The sequence below is a fragment of the Nanorana parkeri genome, unplaced genomic scaffold (genome assembly GCF_000935625.1).
Source record: "Nanorana parkeri isolate BGI_ZX_2015 unplaced genomic scaffold, ASM93562v1 scaffold2, whole genome shotgun sequence".
Lineage (NCBI taxonomy): Eukaryota > Metazoa > Chordata > Amphibia > Anura > Dicroglossidae > Nanorana > Nanorana parkeri.
In genome coordinates, this window is record NW_017306270.1 from 268,410 (window position 1) to 269,746 (window position 1,337).

The window sequence follows — 1,337 nt, forward strand, 5'->3', positions numbered from 1 at the left end:
TGCTGTTTATTAATTGATGAATGAAATATTAAACAAACATAAGGCAGCAAAAGACACGTGGGGGAAAATTTGTTCATATACACGAGTTGCACACCATGACATGTTGAATGGCCTATATGTACAAAATTAGTGTTTTCATCTACCCCCAACTTTAACATTGCTGTATTTAATTTTTATAATACACAATGACATCCCCATGCTGCTGCTACATATCAAATTGAAGACATGTATGTGGCTAAATGACTCCAATACGTGCTGAGCAACAAGATGGCAGCGGAGATAGTCACATGACCAGCGGCTTAGTCCAGGTTCTATTATGTTAGATCTATTAACTTTGGTCCATTTAGACATCTGACAGCCATGGGAAAAAAAATAGTCTATAAATTGAGAATTGTATTTGTTTCTTCCTTTTTATAAGGAAAAGTATTTCTGGAGAACTAAACTCTTGGCTGTCCTATGTAGTGCTTAAATATTCAGGATTCCTCTTGTCCAGGAGGGGAGTGACACGTGTAGTCCTGGTCTTCTATACACCGCAAAATATTCTGGCCAGCTGCAACAACTCCCACCATCCTCCGCCCTTCATCGCTTTATTTGGTGCAGATATCCAGAGATCCGTCTCTGCTGCCTCCTGAGCTCATTTTTAGTTCTTTTAGTGACCGGGTGTTTCTTTGTTCCGCAGGCAGGAGGCTCGGCCTGTGTAATACCATTGGAGTGGTCAGAATCATCCTCAGAAGATGTACTTCCTCTGTGGCCTGTTTCATTGATGCTGTAAAAGGGAAAATAGAAGGTTGTGATAAACCATAGAGCAAAAAACAGATACAAGTCGATATAAAAACAGGCCGTGCTAGGAGCATTTAGGAAGACAAATATATACAAAATATAGCAAAAAGGTGTGCTCAGTCACTGAATGGGCTAAATGCAGAAGCATTGGTGCAGTAAGAAGTGAAGTGGCAGAGAGGTGGTGGTGGAGTAGATGGGGGTCAGATGGAGTGGTGAAAATGTTCCAGTGCAGGTGGCGAAGCAATGGTGCGTGCCCATTGGCTCCATGCAGGTAAATGGGTGTGGCCCTTGAAACACACTGGCATAGGATGCACACTGGAGATGTGCCAGGTGTAACTTTCCAAGAGCGAGTACTTGCAATAGTGAGACATTAGAATGGGATTGGCCCAATCAAGGCCAGGAGCTGCAAGGTGCTGAAGGGCCGGTTCACACCCCAACGTCTGCGTTCCAGAACATTTGGCCTCTGGACTGCACTGAAATGCAAGCCGGCCGGCTCCCTGCGGTCAGGGGTGGGAGTGTGGCGGTGCATTGAAGTCAATGGCACCGCAGCCAAGGCC

General features: G+C 45.0%; 1 protein-coding gene across 2 annotated transcripts in view; it reads right to left on the bottom strand.

The window, feature by feature from the left end:
• Positions 1-537: 537 nt before the first annotated feature.
• The window catches only part of AVPI1 (arginine vasopressin induced 1), a 10,530-nt gene continuing 9,730 nt past the window's right edge, over positions 538-1,337 (bottom strand). For both annotated transcript variants that reach the window (XM_018563182.1, XM_018563108.1), the window contains exon 3: positions 538-766. In XM_018563182.1, coding sequence (XP_018418684.1) covers positions 580-766 — 187 coding nt within the window. In that variant the 3' untranslated portion in view covers positions 538-579. The remainder of the gene's footprint in view (positions 767-1,337) is intronic.